This window comes from Eubalaena glacialis, chromosome 4 (genome assembly GCF_028564815.1).
Source record: "Eubalaena glacialis isolate mEubGla1 chromosome 4, mEubGla1.1.hap2.+ XY, whole genome shotgun sequence".
NCBI classification, from domain to species: domain Eukaryota; kingdom Metazoa; phylum Chordata; class Mammalia; order Artiodactyla; family Balaenidae; genus Eubalaena; species Eubalaena glacialis.
In genome coordinates this window covers 64171752-64195417 of record NC_083719.1, presented here as the reverse complement: position 1 = coordinate 64195417, position 23666 = coordinate 64171752, and the positions used below count along the sequence as shown (strand labels likewise).

The window sequence follows — 23666 nt, the reverse complement described above, 5'->3', positions numbered from 1 at the left end:
ACCCTGGGTTGCATCTGGGCTCCAATCCTTACCCTTGTTGTGAGCAACTTATTTTTCATTTATGCATCTCACTTTATTCATTTGTAAACTGGGGATGATAATAATATTTCACTCATAGGGCTCTTGTGAGGAATAATGAGCTAACATATATAAAGTGCTTAGATGCGTGGTGGTCTGGAGCCGGCTCCCATGGACTCTTGAAACTCAGCTGTGCACATCTCTTCCCAGTCCAGTCCAGCAGGAGACTGCAGTCAGTCCAGGTGGGAGTAGTGACACAGCAGAAATCAAACACACACTACTACTCTTCCAGAGAGCTGGCTGTTAACCATTTATCAGCACACCAGCAACTTAAACCTATTAATATGAACACGTGACTATTAATAAATCCAGAATGAGACATTCTTTGAGACAAAGGCAAGGACTCTTCAAAACAAAAAAAATCATAAAAATCCAAAAACATAGGGGCCTATTCTAGATTCAAATACACTAAAGAAACATAATAACCAAATGCAACATGTGAAAGTTTTTTTTAAATATGGGGGGAGGGGGACTCAGACATAGAGAACAGACTTGCTGCTAAGGGGGAGGGGGGTGGGGGAGGAAAGGACTAGGAGTGTGGGATTAGCAGATGTAAACTATTATATACAGGATGGATAAACAACAACGTTCTACTGTATAGCACAGGGAACTATATTCAATATCCTGTGATAAACCATAATGGAAAAGAATATGAAAAAAGAATGTCTATATGTGTATAACTGAGTCACTTTGCTGTATAGCAGAGATTGGCACAGCATTGTAAATCAACTCTACTTCAATAAAAAAAATTAAAAAATTAAATATGGGGGGAGGGGGAATTTAGGCAATTCAATATTTCTTAAATTAGTATTAATTTTTCTTAGGTATGATAATGGTGGTAAGATTATATAGCAAAATGTCCTTATTTTTAGAAGATGTATGCTTAAGTATTTAGGGGTGAAGTATTACAATGTCTAAAACTTACTCTAAAATGTTTCAGGGAAAAAAAAGTGTATGAGAGAGATATAAAACAAATGTAGCAAAATGTTAACACTTGATAAACCTAGGTGAAGGGTATATAGATCTTCATTTCAACTTTCCCACAGATTTAAAATTTTTCAAATTACAAAGTTAGGGGGAAAATGTAAAGGATGTAAAAATATAAGAAAAAAATTAAATGGAGATAATAAAAACAAAATAACTAACCCATACTTGTCCAACCCTGAAAATGTTAAGCCTTTATATAAGAAAAGTAAACAAAGTCCAAGGTAGAATTTCAAAGTGATGCTTCTAAACATCCTTAGCAACAAAATGTTAGTACAGTAACAATAAAGTATATTTGGTCTCTTACCAAAGACTAAAATGAGCTTACATTTCAATGGATTAAAAATAAAATCAGAGAACACATGTACTCAACTATTTTATGGCAGGTCACAAGCAGTAATCTCTACTTTTCTTTTTGATGGAAAGATTTTCCGGTCTATTTCTCATAGCAAAAAGTCAGATTATATTTTTCATTGTAAACTCACTCTAGAAAATCAAGCCATTCAGCGCTGCAGTCAAGGACTAGCTGCTCCCGGAGCTGATTCAGATGTCTGTAATTTTCTACAATAAAAGGAGAGTGAAAGCGGCTCACAGCTTTTGTGCTGGAAGAGGAGAAAAAACATAAGTAGGAAGTCAAGGTTACTAAGAAATCAGTAATGCCATCACTTCAGAAAATTAAAGTAGTTATTTATTATTCTCTGATGAACATTGAAAGTAAATAGCTGTAAATAGAGAACATTCTTCAATTATGATACTGAACTTTATTGACTCCAAAGATCTTTGTTGTAAATAAAATACTTGAAGTTCATAGGACTTTGTTCAGGAAGCTTTTAAAATTCATTTCAAGTTATATCCATATGGCAAAGTCAAAGTTTAGAATTTCTGTTTCATAAGTAAAGAGCTTTTTTCTTTAAATTATACTAAATGAAAATGCTTGCTTTTTTAAAAAAAGATCAGACGCAAATATAACAAAGGAAGTCCTAACAAAGCGGGGAGTTGGACATATTGGTGAGGGTGGTATTATTTTTTAAATTTTATACTTTTTTGTATGATTAAAGTATTTCAGTGAAAAAAAAAAGCATTACAAAGAATAGCAATGTATTGATTCAGGAGGCAGTCAAAGAAGACTTCTTCACGATCTAACTATAGATTCACAGTGACCCTGGATGGGAAGAAATATCATGTACTCCTCTTTTGGGCTTGCATATAATCTCTGCTTCTTCCTCAAGAAGCTGTAGAACACAATGGGGGATGCTATGGTCCCCAGTCAGAGAATCCAGACCAAGGCTTCAACTCTGCCACTTACTTGCTAGCTATGTGACTTTGGGCCAATAAAACTGACTTTCTCTAAACTAAAAACTTTCCTCATCTATCAAATAGGGATAATAATAATATCTACCTTATAGGTACTGTTGAGAGGATCAGATAGTGCTTAGCAGAGTACCTATGTCATTAGTACTCAATGTTAGGAGTTGTTCCATGGTGGTGGTGATTACTGCTATTGATGCTATTACTATGATGGGAACTTTAAGAAGAAAAGGTCAAGTGATAGGCAGGTGATGACAGAGTGTATCCTGATCTTTGTTTGCACCCTCACTCCTGTAACATGCTGTCACAATCGCCTTTAATTTGCCAAGTTATTGGATTATAAGTGAGCCTTTCACATTAGAAATCTGACTTGATATTCTAACCTATTCCTGTCAAGGCTCTGATAGCTAAACAACAGATAAAAAATAACAATGAAACTTCCCCCAAACCATCTTACTTATTCATTCAATTTACATCATTGAAATGTTCAAAAGACGCTGGCACTGATTTATGCCTTGCTTATTGCTTTTAAAGTATGTCATCTAGACTTCTATGCAAACATATTTATCATAGTTCTCTTCTGACAAAACTCATTTAGTGAGACATTTTAGTGATTGTTCTAGATAGACTAACATGATTTCTAGTAATTTCTCTTCACAAAGCATATTACCATTCATTAGCTGTAGCACAGGACAAAAATAGATAAAGAATGCCTGCACAATGAGGAAACATTCCCTAAAATCAATAATACCCAAAATTCAATTATAGCTTCTGGTAACATAGAAAAGAAAAAGGATGGTATTAGAGGTAAAGAAACCCATGACTGTGCCTTCAGGATCCTTTGATAGTGTCCATGGATAATAAATAGTTTTCTTTTTTAATTAAAATAATAATTAAAATTAATAATCATTCACACATCATGTCAAAATAATGTTAAAATTTCCTTCCATTCTTAACACAGAGTTCCTTCATACCGTCACCAGCTACTAGTCCCTCTTCTACTATCTTAGGCAAATGTAGTATTTTCATCTCAAGTTCATGCAAACATATTAACAGTAGTAATAAATATTTCACAAACGATGCTACTCACAAGAGGAAAGACACTTCTCTAAAACCACTTCTTTAAAAGAGTCCCCTCTTGGGGATTAATGCCTAACCAAGGAGAAAAGGCAGGGTCTCAATGTGGTTCTCTAATTTTGTTTCTGATTAATTATTTTCATCAATTCATGATACAACTTAAAAAAAAAAAGAACATGTAAAGAACTATTATAACTATGTGCCACGGAAAGCAAGCTCAGTGAGGCACAAAATGAAATGTCAGCTTCTTAAAAGAAATGTCAGGTATAGCATTCATCAAGAAGTTCAAGCAACCAAATTAATCTCATAATTGAAGGTTCTGCAACTTTCTTTTTCCATGTGTTTAAAGTGTTCTCTGAGGTATAAGAATAAAACAGTAGTTCACAAAACAAGTGTACACAAATAAGATACCCTTTGGAAAAAATGTTTTAAAATCCATGATAAAAAGAGTTTAAGATAATTATTTCTCTAGTTAAAAGCTCCATAAAGAAACTGAAGGGCCAAAATTGCTTTTAATGTCAAGGATGTGGTTATTAACATACCAGAAGCATGCAGGTAAACACATGTCATAATTCACGTTAATAAGAAAAAACATGTATTTTTAAACTTACCTTCCAACCTTAACCCAATCAGTTGGTATACAAGATACAGCAGAATTCTTTACCTCAATCATAAACTAAAATAAATACAAATAAAGGTTAGATATTTAAAGGATTAACCATTATATTTTTACATCTTTTAAATATTCTTCAAAATTGTGCTATAATAGCCGAAAATAAATGTAATGATTGTAATTCAAAAAAAAATTGTGCTATAATAGTCTAGCAAATATTAATCTAAACATTCAAAATAAATCCAGTATTGTTATTGGGAGAGTTCATATATGTCTGTACAACCGAATATTATTAATTAGGGTTTCAATACTTGGGATAAAGTACAATTTGTATTCAGCCAAAAGTTTGTAATAAAGGATATAACTTGGCACTTTAATGTTTGTAACATTGTTATGTTCATACTATGAATGGTGATTTTTCTTTAATGACCTTTTTCATTTATTAGTACCCACTTATCTTAAGAATTCTATTACTCAGTAATAAGATTGAATTTCTAAGTACATAAAATTTTAAAATATTTGATTATTAGATGTTATATCAGTTTGAGATATGGTCAGTCCCTAATTCTGAACAGAAGAGGATTCATCATAATAGTTTTTATCCAAGAAACCTAAGTCCTCTAAAAGTATCCTCAGACAAAGCACTTAACCTCCTCAGCAATTAAGGGAGGAAGAGATTTCTTCACAAGTGTCTTCATTTATATGAACCATATCTTTATAGATCCAACTGTACTCTACAAGCTTTTCTGAAATCATCCAGGAAGTAAATGAAATCACTACTTCAATCACACCTTCCATTTTTAGCACTAGTTATATATCATCTCCTCTTCCTGTTCACTTTCCTGTATTATTGCAATGAAATTTAATGTTTTATTTAAATAAATAAAAAATACACTTATTTTGTATGGGATGGGACCCAGAAGCTCTGTGGCTGCCACTAATTTTGAGATGGCTACAGGAACTTTGTCACATGTTTTACAACATTTCAGGTATTTATAATATGCATATTATTAATACTATCAGCCTGGGACTTCAATGGTGGTCCAGTGGTGGAGAGTCCGCCTTCTAATGCAGGGGATGCAGGTTCGATCCCTGGTCAGGGAACTAAGATCCCACATGCTGCGGGGCAACTAAGCCTGTGTGCCACAACTACTGAGCTTGTGCGCTTCAGCTAGAGCCGGCACGCTGCAAACTACAGAGCCCATGCACTCTGGCGCCCGCATGTCACAACTAGAGAGAGAAAACCCACACTCCACAACTAGAGAGAAACCCAAGCACCCCAACAAAGAGCCTGCACGCCGCAACACTAAGACCCGACACAGCCAAAAAAAAAAAAAAAGTATCAGCCTGGCTTTTGAGTTTACTTTTCTATTAATAGAAACATTGTAGCTTTTACATTAATTATAATAGGAATTAATGGTTAATTTTAAGAATTTTCATCCTTAGCAAAGATTTTGTAACTAATGATGTCCTCTTTTATAGAGGGAATTAATACAATTTCAAATCTGATATATCCAGTTAAAGAGTAAGAGTGAAGAGTCTTTAAAAGTCCCCTTTGGCTAAAAAAAAAGTAACTAAGGAAAAAAAATTCACAAAATAAATATCACTGATGAGAAATCACTTTAAGAGTAGGCTAAAGAATTCTGCTTAAATATTATTTTGAAATGTTCTATGAGAAAACATATTGGTCTTTTTAAAAAATAATTGTGGGAGGAGCTATGTCAAAAGCAAACAGCAAAATTCAGGACCACATTAGATCACTAACATTTGGGAAGGACACGTGTAACACAGAGCTCCATAGGAATTACTGCCTAAGGATGGTGGAAATTTTGAAAAGAAGCTACAACTGCTTCAATGAGGTCTCTGGGCAGCTAGCTAGGATAGTGTACTTAAGTTATTCACCATAACTCTGCAGCATGGCAGCTCTGGATTCAGATCCATGCCTTATACTCATTACCAACTGCCACTGGTCACAGCCCTTTGGAGCACCTTGGGAATAGTCTGGACCATAACCGTTCAATCTGTAAGTATCCAGGGTCTATTCTAAGGACCACAGCTCCTCAAGCAAGCCATTTATAGAGCCAATACAGGATGGAAAACAGAGTGAGAATCAGGAAAGCTATGTGGACCTCCTGCTTGTTAAACCCCTGGGATCACTTCCTCAGGTGCTGGTCCTGTGTGTCATCTTCTTTTCAGCCTGTGTTTCTCCTCAGAATTGTCATCAACTAGCAAGTTTTTTTCTGTTCTACACTAGCTATGGAATAGGAAATTTTCTATTTCATGAACATTCTAAGAATGAGAAGACAGGCCTTTTGTTTAGAGACTTTATTGCTAAAGAAAAGGAAACTAACAAAAATTGGAAATTAACATATATTTCAGAAATCTAGCAACTTCCCTCACTCTATAGTTCGTGACTGTGTTTCTTAGGTGTTGATGCTAGAAGTCTGTCCAGATTCATTGTAACAATCCCTCATATTCTTCTGCTGGGATCCAGTTCTGTCCTGGTTAAATGTCAGATATTGTTACTCAATCTACAGCCCGGGGTATCACTGGACTGGCATCATTGTTAAGTTTGCTGAAATTCTTATCACACTCCAGAAACTGCTCTCTGTTTTCTCCAAGGCCACACTTCACCCATTCCTATTCTCCCCCCTTTCTTTCCCACTATGTCTTAGGAATTTGCAAATATTTTTTATTTAGATGTAAAATATAACAGATTGCTTTCCACGTCTTAAACATGCTAAGCAGATATTTGGATATGCTGCATGCTGTGAATTAATAAAATTTTTTCTAAAGATTTTCCACTAATATTTCTTTCCTTTTCCTTAAGAAAACTACTAATCAATACTGCCTCAAGTCTAAATATCACCCCATGCCTATTCCATATCTGATTCAAGGTTAAGAGACAATTCTCTCCACACATAAAACATGAAAGAGACTGCCAAAGAAGCAATGAACTAACTACGTAAAGCTATGTAAATTTCTGCTTTCATTATTTTCTTTCCAGGATTTTCTTTCTTTCACTATTTTCTAAACCAATACTTTCAGAGTCAGACACAAAAATTCACCATAGTCAATAAGGCTTAGTATTCTAATGAGTACATAAAAACTGGGAACAAAGGTGAAAAATATGAACGGTGCCAAAAGTAACACTGACTTGACAGTCTATCTATCTATTTTTACTAATATTAACAAGATCCATATACCACATAGGGCTGCTATAACAGGTTTTTAAAAATATATTACAAAGTTATATGTATGGAAATAAACTTTCAGACAGAACCGAAGGGTATAAATAAGAAGCACATATATATAAAACAAGGGTTTTCCTTCTTTCCCCCTTCACTTCTCAGAGGTAATCATATTTGATGGAGTCTGTTCTTATTCCTTTGAGTATCTCTAAATTTGCTTATAACTTCAGTACAAATATTTAAACAGAATTTGATTATAACAATGCTGACTATTTAGAATTCATTTGGTGTTCGAATGAACAGAATCACTAATTCCCAAAAAATGTTATAAAAGTGATTCTGTATTGATGCACTATTAAGATTCTATAGGTTAAAAAAAAAAAAAAACCAACAAGAATCCATCCTATTGTTAAAAACTAAGAAATTTCTTGCCTCAAACTTATCACCTTAATTTAGTAGAGGTTAAAAATAATAAGATAATTTACCTTCCTTGTTAATCCTTTGTAATCCAATTACTTAATCTCCATGCTGCGCTTTTTCTTAAATGTCAATGCTACAATACTGATACAAAATAACTAATCTACTATCCCTTATGAATTCATAATCAGTTTTCCCCATTTTTACTTTAAAACTGCCAAATGAATCCATGGCAGTCTTCCAAAGCCTTAAGCTTTATTTAAGTCTGAATAGTATGAGCTCTAAAATGTCTGGATTTTGGGGCTTCCCTGGTGGCGCAGTGGTTGAGAATCTGCCTGCCAATGCAGGGGACGCGAGTTCGAGCCCTGGTCTGGGAAGATCCCACATGCCACGGAGCAACTCGGCCCGTGAGCCACAATTACTGAGCCTGCGCGTCTGGAGCCTGTGCTCGGCAACGAGAGGCCGCGATAGTGAGAGGCCCGCGCACCGCGATGAAGAGTGGCCCCCGCTTGCCACAACTAGAGAAAGCCCTCGCACAGAAACAAAGACCCAACACAGCCATACATACATACATACATACATAAAAAGAATGTAAGCAGACAAGAATAGCATTAAAAAAAATAATAATAAATAAAAAATAAAAAATAAAATAAAATGTCTGGATTTTATCAAATAAAATCTATGATGTTGATAATCCCTTGTATTAATATTTGTGAGTTGAGTGAAATAATGACATGGTATAAAGATTGGAGGCAGACCTGGGCTGGAAATGAGCTTCTAACTTGGATAACTTATCTCACTATACTATGCCAAGTCTCAGTTTTCTTTCCTGCAAAACTGGAATAATCCCTTTTTGTGTTGTTACAAGGATTAATAATATATGCAAAGCACTTAGCACCATTCTGAACATTAACAAGTGCTTGACAAATGGTACCTATATTACCATTATTATTATTATTATTATATGAATAATATGTGCATAGTGCTTTCTGATTAGAAAATACTTTCATGTATTTTAACTCAATTGGTCTTCACAGTAGTCTCACTACAGAGGTGACTCTTCCATGGTCACGTAGCATGTAAGTGGTAGAACTGGCAGCTTTCCCCACTGTGATACCAGGTAACCACTTTTCTACTAAACATCTTTTATTAATGTATTAAGCAATTTTGATCATCTCATTTTCAACAAATAGAACAGAACAGTGGCACTGAGGTCACTTGTCACTTTGCAAGGTCATAATTATATAGTGAAACCAAGAGATACAATTAAGTATTTGGTATTTGCCTGTTCAGGGGAAGAGTGAGAAGTAAGTATACATAGTGTGAAGTCATTTTTCTGTTATATAGAGCTCTATGTGGAATTCATGATGAAATGTCTGCCTTAGTATAATATCTTAATTTGGTCTAGAATACAGGCTGACTTAATCACTGGTCTGTTACATTACTAAACATTTTAATAAAGATTATAATTTACTGTAGAGTTTCTTATTTCAAGTAATCATACAAATCAACACTTTTGGCTAAATAGATAAATCAGTGCAAATATTTTAAAAACATTTGAAATTACGCTTTTCCCTACTAGAAAAATATCTATTTTTAAAAATTCTGAATAAAATGTTCATCCTATAGAAATTATCCACAAATTCCCTAATTTGCTATTTTAACAAAGTAGAATTTTTCAGATTCCCTCAGTTGGAATCTTTATATTTTATTAAACATAAGATGTAGAAGTAGCAACACCTCAAGACTCAGAATAGGACCGACAGATATAAGTACACTTTAAAAAGCGTACTTCTTCCTGGTTCTCATTCAGATACTAATATCAAACTTTAAACAGGAATACACATACCAAAAAACACATTCTAGACAGCACCATAATCTTATGGAAGATCCACTAAATGTAGGTTTTTGCTATAGTTTTGTTTTTCTGTTCTTTTAGCAGCTATACTGCTTCAAAAGGAAGCCCTGCCATTTAATCACTTTGTGATCCAATTAGTGTAGGTTATTCACTGCATTAGGTGGTTTGTATCATTTCATCATCTGCAGGCCAGGAGTCAAAGACTAACTTCTCTCTCCTGGATTTAGGGTAAATGAAGTCTTGAAAGTTATTATTTACGAAAGTCAAGGTTCTCTGTAATATAATTTCAATAGATAATATTAAAACACATGTAACATTAAGTTCCATGCTTTTACCGAGACTAAAGTAAATAAGCAAACCAAATACTATTAAAAGAAAATTCTTATCAAAACAAGCTATTACAATATATTTCCAAGAAACAAAACAGAAAATCTGAAAAAAAAAAAAGAAAACAATAATACTTTCATCTATCCTCAGATTTTTATTTACATTTTAAAATATCCTTTCCAATTGAGGAAAAGTAATGTAAAAGAAAAGTATGTTTGATACTACCTCCTGTCCTGATACTGTCACATATTGTGCGGAAGGATTTTTTAGTATTTTTCGTATTTCTTGCAAATGTGTTTGGATCTTGTCAGTAACTTCCTGAATTTCGTCCTTCCTCTTTTTTATTAAAGGGAAGTGAGAAAGGTCTTTGAATAATTCAGTTTTATCCCCAATCCTAAAAAAATGAGAAAATGCAAATACATATATTACAGCATATTACTTATACCAATTAACAATTATTTTTCAAAACATAATGAAAGACCAAAGGGTGGGAAGTCAGGAGAACAAGATTTTAATTCCAGCTCTTCCACTAAATATTTATGGGTAAGTTTCTTAATTTCTTTGAAGACAGACAAAATTACCCTAACATTATTTTCGTTTTGCAAATTCATGATTGCCATGGTGAAACCAAGAGATGAAATTCAACATTTGTTGTATATTCAGAAAATAAACACAAATGGAAATACTGTCAAATCTTTTTTCTTATACATAGAGTTCTTTGTGGGATAAACTGTAAAATGGCTACTCCTTAAAGGATAACTTTGCTTCCGCGGTTTCTGAATATAAAGCAGAGGATCTCTGGATATCTAGCAAATAAGCACAAGATGCCACCTGCCATCTATTTTTGGATTAATAAACTGCTACTACTTGCTCAGCCTGGACTTTATCTTTTCATCACCTGATACCTGGAGAAGTACCACATTTGTTCTGTATGACAGAACTGCCTAAACACTACGTGTTATTTCCAGCTGTAATATAGGGCCTTTAGTATCCGATCACATTTCTAGTTTTACATGCAACTTCTATCATTACTTCTATAGAAGCTTAAGTATCCACACATCAAATGGCAAATACATTACTTTCACTGCTAGAAAGGAAGAACTAAGGGTCTGCTACTTACTTGGCAGCTTGTTCGTTGAGAATCTTTAAGTAATGCTCCACTGGACTGAGGAGTTCAGGAATTTCTGAAATAAATGTCTGGAGCAACTCTGACTGAACATGGGAATTAACAGCAGGTATTAGTGCTTGAAATTCTGACTTCAGGTGATACAGGGTTTTGACAATCAGGAAGAACTCTTGCGTAGAACACTGAAAATAGAAATATTTTTCCTAAATAGCATAACATATGTGAAAATGAAATTTAGGTAGTGGTCGTTTTAAAGGTAGAATCAGAATAAAAGAAAATTTTAATTTACTGTATAAATTAGTTAATTGAAATAAAGTTTTTGTTGATATGTCCTAAATGTTAATAGTTTAAGCACTTTATAAGATAATATTTTCAAGCTATAAAGAAAATAATTTGAGTCAAGGATAGGAAAGCCAATACTTGTTCAGTATTTTTTCATTTTAAAATATGTTGACCATGTAACAAAAATACAGTAAACAATGTCACAAATAAAAAGAATAATTCTGAGAAAATATCTGCAAAACATTTAAGAGATAAAGGGCAAAATTCTCTCAAGTATAATGAGGTTTTACAAATTGACATGGAAAAGATGAATAATCCAAAGAATAGTGGCTAAACGAACTGAATATGAAGCTCATAGAAAAAAATGTCCAATAAGCACATGATTAATGTCACATATAATTAGGATAAGCAAATTAAAATGACAAGATAGCATTTTCACTCATCAGAATGTCAACGATTTTAAAGTATGATAATAGCTAAGTCACATAGAGTGTGAAAAATGACACTTTTATATACTACTAGTAGAGGCATAACTTTCTTGAAGAGCAATTTGGCATATATTTATAATAAAAAGTGTATATACCCTTTGACTAAACAATTCCATTTTAAAGAATTTAACTAAAATTATTTTTCACAAGTAGTGAAAAAACTGTGTATCTGAATCTTTATAGTAGCACTGTTGGTAATAATATTAAAAAGATGAATAAGAAACAAATATCCAGCAATTGAGATATTAGGAAAAACTCATTCACTGTGATACTATAAAACAGTTAAAAAACTTAGACATCTGTAAATACTGATGTGCAGGTTGATATGGAACTCTGTAGTTTCAACATATATTAAATATACATAGTATATGTTTATACTATATACCATATATGTATTTACACAGTAAAATTTCATTTGTGCTTCTTTGAACTATATATATTATTCTACAGAAATAAAAGTATAAATCGAAAATTTCTGGAAAGTACACATGTAACTTTCTCTAGTTACCTCTCGGTAGTGGATATGCGGGAGAGTGGTAAAGGGAGACTTTTTACTCTTTATTTTACACTCCTGTATACTGTTGTAATTTTGTAACATGAACGTGAATAATTTTTTCAGGGGTGTAGAGTTGTTTTACAATGTTGTGTTACTTTCTACTGTACAGTAAAGTGGAGTTCCCTGTGCTATATATCAGGCTCTTATTAGTTATCTATTTTATACATATTAGTGTATGTATGTCAATCCCAATCTCCCAATTCATCCCACCACCACCCCCGCCACTTTCCCCACTTGGTGTCCATACATTTGTTCTCTATATCTGTGTCTCTATTTCTGCCTTGCAAACTGTTTATCTGTACCGTTTTTCTAGATTCCACATATATGTGTTAATATACAATATTTGTTTTTCTCTTTCTGACTTACTTCACTCTGTATGACAGTCTGCAGGTCCATCCACGTCTCTACAAATGACCCAATTTCGTTCCTTTTTATGGCTGAGTAATATTCCATTGCATATATGTACCACATCTTCTTTATTCATTTGTCTATCGATGGGCATTTAGGTTGCTTCCATGACCTGGCCATTATAAATAGTGCTGCAATGAACACTGGGGTGCATGTGTCTTTTTGATTTATGGTTTTCTCTGGGTATATGCCCAGTAGTAGCATTGCTGGGTCATATGGTAATTCTATTTTTAGTTTAAGGAAACTCCATATTGTTCTCCATAGTAGCTGTATCAATTTACATTCCCACCAACAGTGCAAGAGGGTTCCCTTTTCTCCACTCCCTTTCCAGCATTTATTGTTTGTAGATTTTCTGACGATGTCCATTCTAACTAGTGTGAGGTGTTACCTCATTGTAGCTTTGATTTGCATTTCTCTAACAATTACTGATGTTGAGCAGCTTTTCATGTGCCTCTTGCCCATCTGTATGTCTTCTTTGGAGAAATGTCTATTTAGGTCTTATGCCCATTTTTGGATTGGGTTGTTTATTTTTTTGATGTTGAGCTGCATGAGTTGTTTATATATTTTGGAGATTAATCCTTTGTCCGTTGATTTGTTTGCAAATATTTTCTCCCATTCTGAGGGTTGTCTTTTTGTCCTGTTTATACTTTCGTTTGCTGTGCAAAAACTTTTAAGTTTCATTAGATCCCATTTGTTTATTTTTGTTTTTATTTCCATTACTCTGGGAGGTGGGTCAAAAAAGATCTTGCTGTGATTTATGTCATAGAGTGTTCTTCCCACGTTTTCCTCTAAGATTTTTATAGTGTCCGGTCTTACATTTAAGTTTTAATCCATTTTGAGTTTATTTTTGTGTATGGTGTTAGGGAGTGTTCTAATTTCATTGTTTTACATGTAGCTGTCCAGTTTTCCCAGCACCACTTATTGAAGAGGCTGTCTTTTTCTCCATTGTATATCCTTGCCTCCTTTGTCAGAGATAAGTTGACCATAGGTGCGTGGGTTTATCTCTGGGCTTTCTATGCGGTTCCATTGATCTATATTTCTGTTTTTGTGCCAGTACCATATTGTCTTGATTACTGTAGCTTTGTAGTATAGTCTGAAGTAAGGGATTCTGATTCCTCCAGCTCCGTTTTTTTTTCTCAACATCACTTTGGCTATTTGGGGTCTTTTGCGTTTCCATACAAATTGTAAGATTTTTTGTTCTACTTCTGTGAAAAATGCCATTGGTATTTTGATAGGGATTGCACTGAATCTGTGGATTGCTCTTAGTAGTATAGTCATTTTCACAATATTGATTCTTCCAATCCAAGAACATGGTATATCTCTCCATCTGTTTGTGTCATCTTTGATTTCTTTCATCAGTGTTACAGTTTTCTGAATACAGGTTTTTACCTCCTTAGGTAGGTTTATTCCTAGATATTTTACTCTTTTTGTTGTAATGGTGAATGGGATTGTTTTCTTAAATTCTCTTTCAAATTTTTTGTTGTTAATATACAGGAATGCAAGAGATTTCTGTGCATTAATTTTATATCCTGCAACTTTACCAAATTCATTGATTAGCTCTAGTAGTTTTCTGGTGGCATCTTTAGGATTTTCTATATATAGTATCATGTCATCTGAAAACAGTGAGTTTTACTTCTTCTCTTCTAATTTGTATTCCTTTTATTTCTTTTTCTTTTCTGATTGCCGTGGGTAGGACTTCCAAAACTATGTTGAGTAATAGTGGCGAGAGTGGACAGCCTTGTCTTGTTCTTGATCTTAGAGGAAATGCTTTCAGTTTTTCACCATTGAGAATGATGTTTGTTGTGGGTTTGTCGTATATGGCCTTTATTATGTTGAGGTAGGTTCCCTCAATGCCCATTTTCTGGAGAGTTTTTATCATAAATGGGTGTTGAATTTTCTCAAAAGCTTTTTCTGCATCTATTGAGATGATCATATGGTTTTTATTCCTCAATTTGTTAATATGGTGTATCACATTAATTAATTGGCATATATTGAAGAAGCCTTGCATCCCTGGGATAAATCCCACTTGATCATGGTGTAGATCCTTTTAATGTGTTGTTGGATTCTGTCTGTTAGTATTTTATTGAGGATTTTTGCATCTATATTCATCAATGATATTGGTCTGTAATTTTGTTTTATTTGGTCATATCTTTGTCTGATTTTGGTATCAGGGTGATGGTGGCCTCACAGAATGAGTTTGGGAGTGTTCCTTCCTCCGCAATTTTTTGGAAGAGTTTGAGAAGGATGGGTGTTAGCTCTTCTCTAAATGTTTGATGGAATTCACCTATGAAGCCATCTGGTCCTGAACTTTTGTTTGCTGGAAGATTTTTAATCAGTTTCAATTTCATTCCTTGTGATTGGTCTGTTCATATTTTCTATTTCTTCCTGGTTCACTCTTGGAAGATTATACTTTTCTAAGAATTGTCCATTTCTTCCACGTTGTCCATTTTATTGGCATAGAGTTGCTTGTCATAGTCTCTTAGGATGCTTTGTATTTCTGCGGTGTCTGTTTTGACTTCTTTTTCATTTCTAATTTTTTTTTTTTAATAAATACATGATTTTCCCTATGTTTTCAGACTTTTGGGACACTGTATTATACTTATTGTAGTGTTTGGTTTTTTTTTTTTTTAATGAATATTTATTTATTTATTTATTTTTGGCTGTGTTGGGTCTTCGTTTCTGTGCGAGGGCTTTCTCTAGTTGCGGCAAGCGGGGGCCACTCTTCATCGCGGTGCGTGGGCCTCTCACTATCGCGGCCTCTCTTGTTGCGGAGAACAGGCTCCAGACACGCAGGCTCAGTAATTGTGGCTCACAGGCCCAGTTGCTCCGCGGCACGTGGGATCTTCCCAGACCAGGGCTCGAACCCGTGTCCCCTGCATTAGCAGGCAGATTCTCAACCACTGCGCCACCAGGGAAGCCCTTCATTTCTAATTTTATTGATTTGATTCCTCTCCCTCTTTTTCTTGATGAGTCTGGCTAAAGGTTTATCAATTTTGTTTATCTTCTCAAAGAACCAACTTTTAGTTTTATTGATCTTTGCTATTGTTTTCTTTGTCTCTATTTCTGCTCCGGTCTTTGTGATTTATTTCCTTTACTAACTTGGGGTTTTTTGTTTTTTTTTTTAATTTTTTTTTCTGCCTTTATTTTTTTATTTTTTATTTTTAAATTTATTTATTTATGGCTGTGTTGGGTCTTCATTTCTGTGCAAGGGCTTTCTCTAGTTGTGGCAAGTGGGGGCCACTCTTCATCACGGTGCGTGGGCCTTTCACTGTCGTGGCCTCTCTTGTTGCGGAGCACAGGCTCCAGATGCGCAGGCTCAGTAGTTGTGGCTCACGGGCCTAGTTGCTCCGCGGCATGTGGGAACTTCCCAGACCAGGGCTCGAACCCGTGTCTCCTGCATTAGCAGGCAGATTCTCAACCACTGCGCCACCAGGGAAGCCCCAACTTGGGGTTTTTTTGTTCTTCTTTCTCTAGTTCCTTTAGGTGTAAAGTTAGATTTTTTATTTGAAATTTTTCTTGTTTCTTGAGGGAGGATTGTATTGCTATAAACTTCCCTGATAGAACTGCTTTTGCTGCATCCCATAGGTTTTGGATCGTCGTGTTTTTGTTGTCATTTGTCTCTAGGTGTTTTCTGATTTCCTCTTTGATTTCTTCAGTGATCTCTTGGTTATTTAGTAGCATATTGTTTAGCCTCCATGTGTTTGCGTTTTGCACGGTTTTTTACCTGTAATTTATTTCTAACCTCATTGCATTGTGGTCAGAAAAGATGCTTGATATGATTTCAATTTTCTTAAATCCACTGAGGCTTGATTTTTGACCCATGATGTGATCTATCCTGGAGAATGTTCCGTGCGCACTTGAGAAGAAAGTGTAATCTGCTGTTTTCGGATGGAACGTCCTATAAATATCAATTAAATCTATTTGTTCTATTGTGTCATTTAAAGCTTGTATTTCCTTATTAATTTTCTGTCTGGATGATCTGTCCATTGGTGTAAGTGAGGTGTTAAATTCCCCCACTATTACTGTGTTACTGTCGATTTCCTCTTTTATAGCTGTTTGCATTTGCCTTATGTATTGAGGTGCTCCTTTGTTGGGTGCATATATATTTACAATTGTTATGTCTTCTTAGATTGATCCCTTGATCATTATGTAGTGTCCTTCCTTGTCTTGTAACATTCTTTATTTTAAAGTCTATTTTATCTGAGTACTGCTACTTCAGGTTTCTTTTGATTTCCATTTGCATGGAATATCTTTTTCCATCCCCTCACTTTCAGTCTGTATGTGTCCCTAGGTCTGAAGTGGGTCTCTTGTAGACAGCATATATATGGGTCTTGTTTTTGTATCCATTTAGCCCGTCTGTGTCTTTTGGTTGGGGCATTTAATCCATTCACATTTAAGGTAATTATTGACATGTATGTTCCTATTATCATTTTCTTAATTATTTTGGGTTTGTTTTTTTGGTCCTTTTCTTCTCTTGTGTTTCCCACTTACAGAAGTTCCTTTAGCATTTGCTGTAGAGCTGGTTTGGTGGTTGGTGCTGAATTCTCTTAGCTTTTGCTTGTCTGTAAAGCTTTTGATTTCTCCATTGAATCTGAATGAGCTCCTTGCTGGGTACAGTAATCTTGGTTGTAGGTTCTTCCCTTTCATCATTTTAAATATATCGTACCACTCCCTTCTGGCTTGCAGAGTTTCTGCTGAGAAATCAGCTGTTAACCTTATGGGAGTTCCCTTGTGTGTTATTTGTTGTTTTTCCCTTGTTGCTTTTAATAATTTCTCTTTTTCTTTAATTTTTGTCAATTTGATTACTATGTGTCTTGGTGTGTTTCTCCTTGGGTTTATCCTACCTGGGACTCTATGCTTCCTGGACTTGGGTGGCTATTTCCTTTCACATGTTAGGGAAGTTTTCGACTATAATCTCTTCAAAAATTTTCTCGGGTCATTTCTCTCTTCTCCTTCTGGGACCCCTATAATGTGAATGTTGGTTCATTTAATGTTGTCCCAGAGGTCTCTTAGGCTGTCTTCATTTCTTTTCTTTCTTTTTTCTTTATTCTGTTCCACAGCAGTGAATTCCACCATTCTGTCTTCCAGGTCACTTACCCGTTCTGCTGCCTCAGTTATTCTGCTACTGATTCCTTCTAGTGTGTTCTTCATTTCAGTTATTATATTGTTCATCTGTTTGTTTGTCCTTTAATTCTTCTAGGTGTTTGTTCTTTAATTATTCTAGGTCTTTGTTAAACATTTCTTGCATCTTCTTGATCTTTGCCTCCATTCTTTTTCCGAGGTCCTGGATCATCTTCACTATCATCATTCTGAATTCTTTTTAAGGAAAGTTGCCTATCTCCACTTCATTTAGTTGTTTTTCTGGGGTTTTATCTTGTTCTTTCATCTGGTACATAGTCCTCTGCCTTTTCATTGTGTCTGTCTTTCTGTGATTGTGGCTTTTGTTCCACGGGCTGTAGTTCTTCTTGCTTCTGCTGTCTGCCCTCTGGTGGATGAGGCTATCTAAGAGGCCTGTGCAAGCTTCCTGATGGGAGGGACTAGTGGGTAGAGCTGTGTGTTGCTCTGGTGGGCAGAGCTCAGTAAAACTTTAATCCACCTGTCTGCTGATGGGTGGGCCTGTGTTCCCTCCATGTTGATTGTTTGGCCTGAGGTGACCCAGCACTGGAGGCTACAGACTCTTTGGTGGGGCTAATGGCAGACTCCGGGAGGGCTCACACCAATGAGTACTTCCCAGAACTTCTGCTACCAGTGTCCTTTCCCGGCAGTGAGCCGCCCTCCGCCTCTGCAGGAGACCCTCCAACACTAGCAGGTAGGTCTGGTTCAGTCTCCTATGGGGTCACTGCTCCTTCCCCCTGGGTCCTGGTGCGCACACTACTTTGTGTGTGCCCTCCAAGAGTGGAGTCTCTGTTTTCCCCCAGTCCTGTCGAAGTCCTGCAATCAAATCCCACTGGCCTTCAAAGTCCAGTTCTCTGGGGATTCCTCCTCCCCTTGCTGGACCCCAGGTTGGGAAGCCTGACATGGGGCTCAGAACCTTCACTCCAGTGGGTGGACTTCTGTGGCATAATTGTTCTCCAGTTTGTGAATCGCCCACCCAGCAGTAATGGGATTTGATTTTACTGTGATTGCACCCCTCCTACCATCTCATTGCGGTTTCTCCTTTGTCTTTGGATGTGGGGTATCTTTTTTGGTGAGTTCCAGTGCCTTTCTGTTGATGACTGTTCAGCAGTTAGTTGTGATTCCGGTGCTCTCACAAGAGGGAGTGAGCACACGTCCTTCTACTCCATCTTCGAATAATTTTTACTTTTGGAGCTTGGGATGAAGAGTATGGGCTAAACATGTGCATCTAATTTCACTCTGTGAAGCTACAGACCAAGATTGTTTTAAAAGTCATGAAACCTCAAGAAAAATTAGGAGAAAAAACAACAGCAACAACCCCTTAGAAGCTACAAAGAAAATGGACTAACAGTAATTGACTTAGAAGCCTGAAGGTATTTGAATCTTAAGCAGCTATGAGGAAAAGTAGGACCCCACTTGAGTTATACCCAGAATCCTAAGACTCAGGAACTGGTGGCACAAAGTGGAAGTGGAAGCTGCGGGTAGGGGAGTTGGGAGGGGAGAAAACAACTGGTTGAAAGTGAATTAAGCAGCAATTAAATCCCTCAATCCCCTATTCCTCTATATGCTACTAAACAACCACCATTTTCCTACCCTACAGAAGACTACAGTTGATCCTTGAACAATGTGGAGGTTAGGGGTGCCAACCCTTCACACAGTCAAAAATCTGAATATAACTTTACAGTCAGCCCTGCATATCTGTGTTTCTACATCCATGGGTTCAACCAACCATGGATCATGTAGCACTGTAGTACATATTTATTGAAACAAATCTGCTATAAGAGGACCCGCACAGTTCAAACCCATGCTGTTCAAGGGTCAACTGTAGTTTTCTTCTCTGGAGAAGGTAAAACATGGGGTGTCTGAACCAGCTTCAGGCACAGTGAAGGATGAGAGTACCACCAAAAGCAAGGGATTAAAGGAATGAGTACAAACTGAATGCTGAGATTCCCAGCTGTCCCCATTGAGCTCCCAGAACATTAGCAGTCAGAAAACTGAAAGAGTCCCTGGGGAATCTCACAAGCCCAAGAGGAAAATTCTAAAGATAGCATATACCAGGAGTTCCCCCAATAAGTGGACCATTGAGTTCACGCTACATTTCACCTCATAATTTGTAAGCCACATTCAACTACACAGACCTTGCTATCAGCATTTTAGTTCCCCACTCTTTAAAAATGATCAGACAGATTAAAAATTCTAACATGAAATGCAAAAACTAAAACAAACAATCAATGGACCAACAAATACTAGAACAAATAGAGCCTATACAGGTAGAAGAAATCTTCTAAAAAAAAATGTTAACAATATCCTCAGTTAAACAGAGAATATTGAAATAAGAGTATTGAAATAAACAGAGAATCATGAAGTAAGAATGGCACGTTATTTTTTTTAAAAAAGAAACATTCAGAGAACAAGAAAACAACCAAAAACTTGTAGAACTTAAACTATCAGAGTAGAAATGAAAAATGCAACAAAAGAGGCAGAAGATCAATGTGATAAAATTTCCAAGAAGGTAAAGCAAAAGTGTAAAGAGATGGAAATACAGAAGAAAGTTCGATAATCAGTCCAGAAGATTCAATCAACTCAAATAATAGAGCTGCAGAAAGAAAGAAATCAAAAAATAATTCAGAGATGTGTTACATGTATACAGTGGACTATTACTCAGCCATAAAAAAAGAATGAAATAATGCCATTTGCAGCAACATGGATGGACTTAGAGATTATCATACTAAGTGAAGGAAGTCAGAAAGAGAAAGACAAATACCATATGATTATCACTTATATGTGGAATCTAAAATATGACACAAATGAACCTATCTATGAAACAGAAACAGACTCATGGACATAGAGAATAGACTTGTGGCTGCCAAGAGGGAGGGGGTTGGGGGAGGCGTGGAGTGGGAGGTTGGGGTTAGCAGATGTAAGCTTTTATATATAGAATGGATAAACAACAGGTCCTACTGTATAGCACAGAGAACTATATTCAATATCCTGTGATAAATCATAATGGAAAAGAATATATTAAAAAACGAATGTGTGTGTGTGTATATATATACATGTATATATATATATATATATATACATATATATATATATATACACAAATATCTGAATCACCTTGTTGTACAGCAGAAATTAACACATTGTAAATCAACTATACTTCAATAAAAAAATAATAATTTTGAATTTAGAATTGTACATCCAAACTTTAAATAATAATAATAATAATAATTCAGAAAAATTTCCCAGAACTTGGTTGCCAGCTTGAAAAGGCCCAATACAATGAATTAAAACAGAACCAAATCATGGCAAATCATCAAGAAATTTTAAAACACTGGAGACAGAGAGAATCTTCCGTTTCCAGAAGGAGAGAAAAAAAGAACAACAACAACAAAAAGTCATACAAAGAATCAGGAACCAGTATGACTTCAGACTGTTTAACAATAATAGTAGAAGCTATTGAAGAAGACAATGAAGTAACACAAAATTCTAAAGGAAAATAATTTATAGCTTAGAATTTTTATACCCAACCAAACTACCAATCAAATGTGAGAGTAAAAGAAAAAAGACATTTCCAGACATCTATGTTTCAAAACTTACTTCCTGTGCCCTTTCTCAGGATGCTTCTAGAGAACGTACTCTACCAAAATGAAGGAATAAACCAAGAGGAAGTCATGGAATACAGAAAACAGAAGATTCCATTCAAGGGAAATAAAGGGAATCTAAGAAGATAGCTATTCAACAGGTATAGCAGGGCAACCAGTCCAGGTTGGATCAGGTAGGAAGGCTCAAGAAAATGAAATTAACAGAATATTTGATGAAAATAAATATCTGGAGATGAGAGGACAATGTAAGTTTGAGTTAATGATAAGTACACAACATAAATAGTATATATATATATATATATATATATATATATATATATATATATATATACACACACACACATATATATAAATGGATGAATGCTAAGAACATACTTAGAAAGATAATAATTAACTCCAAGGAATGAAGTAAATTATGCAAAAAAAAAAAAAAAAGGAAGTTAGGTCCAACTGAACAAAAGCTGAGTTCAAAATGCATCATAAAGCACCTTTTCTCCATCCAGAAAGGCCATGGCTTGCTGGGAAAGATACATACAGGAAGCTGCACTGTTTGTATAAATGTGCAGCCTAGAATTAATTTACAGCCTAGAATTGACCTAGAGTCACTTAATAGTACCTTCTAATAAAAGAGCAAAAATTAACATTTTCAATAGAATTTCTGAATAATAATGTCTTGTAATTATTGTAATTTGATAAGCAAAAAAGGGGATTGATGGTTCACGTTCAGGTATGATATAAAGTTTAAGTCAGCAACAGAAGCAAGGTGAAAACCAGAAGTGCTTGCAATCAAGTCCTAAGTGCCCATGGCAGGTTGCTCCCAAACTTCTTAAGCAAAATGACTCAATGGAGCTGCAAGAAAGCTGAGGATAAGGGTAAAACAGTTGCTCCTGGAGTCTCTCATGTTCAACCTCATTTCTGGCAGCAACGTTCTCTGTGGAAGAGCTTGAGAACACATGCCCAAGTGCAGAGGCAGGTCATCACAGTACTGGAAGAACCCCAGCCTAAGCTCCATACTGAAAACATGGCTTTGGGCTTCTACCAGTCTAGCTATGAAACTATTCTCACCTACAAAATTCTGGAAACACTCTCCTTTCAACATTTACTAAGTGCTATAATCCTTTAAATGTATTCACCACCCTTAGCACTTATGTATCATTTTCTTCCAAAATAGTTATTGAGCAGTTAATATGAATTCCTATGACTACCACTATTTTCTAAGATTTAAATTTGAAGTCTTACTATCAAAAGAAATGCTTATTTTATTTAAGAGTCGGCCCACTTGGTATCCTCTATTATTAGCATCATAAAAATACCTATTTGTGCCTATTCCACGACACTTTCCACACAGCCAGATGGCCTAGGCCTACCACTTCCACAACATCCAAACCGTGTTCCTTACCATTTTCTGAATTTCACATAATTGGCACAACCTGTACCCAGGATATCACTCACCATTTGGTGCATACAGCAGAAGCTTATTTAGAGTAATCTAATGATAAAGAACAGACATGTGTTTGATGGTATGTTCCAAGAGCCAGCTAACTAATCTATAAAAATTTGCTTTAAAGCATTCAGACTTCCTAAAGTTGGTCTGTTACCAAATCATTTCTAATCTTCGCTTTTCAAATCAATCTTTAGGCACATTCTTGTGTAAACACTAAAACAGCAACAAGGAACAGCTTCTGAGTGAGTCACAAGTTCCTTCAGTATAGCTTGAAACTCTAAAAAGTCATTCCTACTCTGCCTGTTGGTTACTTTTAAAAGGATCATATTCCATCATATGTGGAATCTAAAAACAAAAACAAAAACAGAAAACCCGAATTCATAGATACAGAGCACATATTAGTGGTTGCAGGGGGTGGCTGTGTGGGCAAAATGAATGAAGATGGTCAAAAAGTATTTGTAAGTTGCTAAAAGAGTAGATTTTAAAAGTTCTCATCAAGAGAAAACAAAAAAAACTTTGTAACTATGCATGGTAAAGGATGTTAACCAGACTTACTGTGGTGATCATTCTGCAATATATATATATACATACATATATACATCGAATCCTTATGTTATATATTGATACCTGAAACTAAAATAACGTTGTTTATCAATTATACCTCAATTTAAAAAAGAACTAGATTCTGACATTTACCAAAGTTTTAAAACTTTTATAAGTACACAAACTTTATGAAATGCAAATATTAAAGTACAGTTTAAAGAGAAGCAGGAAGGCATAATAGAAATC

At 35.3% G+C, this 23666-nt stretch overlaps 1 protein-coding gene across 5 annotated transcripts in view; it reads right to left on the bottom strand.

The window, feature by feature from the left end:
- Positions 1-23666, bottom strand: part of MSH3 (mutS homolog 3) — a 262769-nt gene that overhangs the window by 70811 nt on the left and 168292 nt on the right. For all 5 annotated transcript variants that reach the window (XM_061189407.1, XM_061189402.1, XM_061189403.1 and 2 more), the window contains exons 14-17: positions 10974-11161; positions 10079-10247; positions 4059-4123; positions 1548-1664 (exon numbers count right to left, since the gene is read on the bottom strand). In XM_061189407.1, coding sequence (XP_061045390.1) covers positions 1548-1664; positions 4059-4123; positions 10079-10247; positions 10974-11161 — 539 coding nt within the window. The remainder of the gene's footprint in view (positions 1-1547; positions 1665-4058; positions 4124-10078; positions 10248-10973; positions 11162-23666) is intronic.